This window comes from Salvelinus alpinus, chromosome 3 (assembly GCF_045679555.1).
Source record: "Salvelinus alpinus chromosome 3, SLU_Salpinus.1, whole genome shotgun sequence".
Classification (NCBI taxonomy): domain Eukaryota; kingdom Metazoa; phylum Chordata; class Actinopteri; order Salmoniformes; family Salmonidae; genus Salvelinus; species Salvelinus alpinus.
The window spans coordinates 92874752-92877251 of NC_092088.1; the positions used below are offsets into that span (position 1 = coordinate 92874752).

General features: G+C 49.7%; 1 protein-coding gene across 1 annotated transcript in view; it reads left to right on the forward strand.

Moving 5' to 3' along the window:
* The window catches only part of wdpcp (WD repeat containing planar cell polarity effector), a 257819-nt gene that overhangs the window by 136551 nt on the left and 118768 nt on the right, over nucleotides 1-2500 (forward strand). The window contains exon 15 of the mRNA XM_071394507.1: nucleotides 1757-1871. Within this exon, the coding sequence (XP_071250608.1) occupies nucleotides 1757-1871 (115 nt within the window). The remainder of the gene's footprint in view (nucleotides 1-1756; nucleotides 1872-2500) is intronic.

A 2500-nucleotide genomic window follows, 5' to 3' on the forward strand; every position in this document is an offset into this window, starting at 1 on the left:
AATCCAATAGAAAATGTGTGGGCATAGCTGAAAAAGCATGTGCGAGCAAGGAGAGTTAGAGAGGGGTAGGAGGGTTAGAGAGGGGTAGGAGGGTTAGAGAGGGGTAGGAGGGTTAGAGAGGGGTAGAGAGGGGTCGGAGGGTTAGAGAGGGGTAGGAGGGTTAGAGAGGGGTCGGAGGGTTAGAGATGGGTCGCAAGGTTAGAGAGGGGTAGGAGGGTTAGAGAGGGGTCAGGAGGGTTAGAGAGGGGTAGGAGGGTTAGAGAGGGGTCAGGAGGGTTAGAGAGGGGTAGGAGGGTTAGAGAGGGGTAGGAGGGTTAGAGAGGGGTCGGGAGGGTTAGAGAGGGGTAGGAGGGTTAGAGAGGGGTCAGGAGGGTTAGAGAGGGGTAGGAGGGTTAGAGAGGGGTCAGGAGGGTTAGAGAGGGGTAGGAGGGTTAGAGAGGGGTCGGGAGGGTTAGAGAGGGGTAGGAGGGTTAGAGAGGGGTAGGAGGGTTAGAGAGGGGTCAGGAGGGTTAGAGATGGGTCGGAGGATAGAGAGGGGTCAGAATGTTTAGCGAGGGGTCGGGAGGATTAGAGAGGGTTAGAGAGGGGTTGGAGGGTTAGAGAGGGGTCGAGAGGATTAGAGAGGGGTAGGGAGGGGTAGGAGGGTTAGAGATGGGTAGGAAGGTTAGAGAGGGTTAGGGGGGGTAGAGAGGGTTAGGGGGGTTAGAGAGGGGTCGGGAGGGTTAGAGAGGTTAGAGAGGGGTCAGGAGGGTTAGAGAGGTTAGAGAGGGGTCAGGAGGGTTAGAGATGGGGTCAGGAGGGTTAGAGAGGGGTCAGGAGGGTTAGAGAGGTTAGAGAGGGGTCGGGAGGGTTAGAGAGGGGTCAGGAGGGTTAGAGATGGGTCGGAGGGTTAGAGATGGGTCGGAGGGTTAGAGAGGGGTCAGGAGGGTTAGAGATGGGTCAGGAGGGTTAGAGAGGGGTCGGAGGGTTAGAGAGGAGTTGAGAGGATTAGAGAAGAGTAGGGAGGGGTAGGAGGGTTAGAGAGGGGTAGGAAGGTTAGAGAGGGGTAGGGGGGTAGAGAGGGGGTTGGAGCGGTAGAGGGGGTAGAGAGGGTAGAGAGGAGAGTTATGAACCTAAACTGAGTGACCCTCCAACCGTATTTACTGTATAGAGGGGACCATAGCTTTCTGGCCCCTGGTATAAAAAATACTTTAGCCTCGACTGAATGACCCTCCAACCGTATTTACTAACAGTATTGTCCTCTTTAGTGAGATGAGGCTGACAGAAAGGACACACACTGAGTCTCCATGTTGTCTTCCTCTGATACTGTAATAAGCTTGGATGGATCTTATTTTCTCCCTAACAGAGACATGCTACACTTTCTGAAAGGTGAACCTTCACTTGTCGCATCTCGCCGCGTCTCCTCCGACTTTTAAAAACACGGCAGGCGTGGAGATAACATCCCTTCCCCCGAGTTCAAACTCAAACCGGCGAGGGCGATGGTTTGAAACCGTCAGAGGGGCATTTCATATTTCATAATTTCATCCAACCGCTCTCTCTCCCTCTCTCTCTCTCTTCTTGATGTCAAACTTCAAACACGTCATTTTATCTGTTTCTCCCCTTCTTCCTCACTGATGATTTTTTTCAAAACACTCTCCTCCCCTCCCTCTCTCCTCCCCTCCCTCTCTCATCCCCTCCCTCTCTCATTGTCATTGGAGCCTAGATTCATTTTAGATAAAAAAATAAATGTGGTTTTATTTCCTGTTTACCTTCAAAGGATCTCCATTATGTGGCGGGGGATAAGGGAGAGGTGGTTCTGGCAGAAGTGGCCCAGAGGAAGGCTAATGAAATCCACGCTGAAGAAGGCGCAACGACCACGTTGGGAAACCACGGTAAGAAAATGTATCAAATCTGGATCCAATAAATGAAAGAAAAGAGGAGAATGAACCAAATGTAATGGAGACAACGCTGTAGACACCACGTAGACACCACTTGTCTTTTATAATGGATACACCACTGTAGACACCACTGTAGACACCACTGTAGACACCGCTTGTCTTTTATAATGGATACCCCACTGTAGACACCACTGTAGACACCACTTGTCTTTTATAATGGATACACCGCTGTAGACACCACTGTAGACACCACTGTAGACACCACATAGACACCACAGTAGACACCACAGTAGACACCACTGTAGACACCACTTGTCTTTTATAATGGAGACACCACTGTAGACACCCCTTGTCTTTTGTAAGAAATATGGGATTTACATTTTAAGATTACATTTAGGCTCACTTAATACCTGCTATTATAAGGGGTTAAAGGTGTTTGGTGCTGGAAAAACTGTACTGAATCTTTATCAAATGAAAGAAAGATGTAATGGAGTAGGATACGGTTGGTAACGCTGTCTGTTGTAGGTCACATCAGGTAGGTAAATGACGGATGTAATGGAGTAGGATACGGTTGGTAACGCTGTCTGTTGTAGGTCACATCAGGTAGGTAAATGACGGATGTA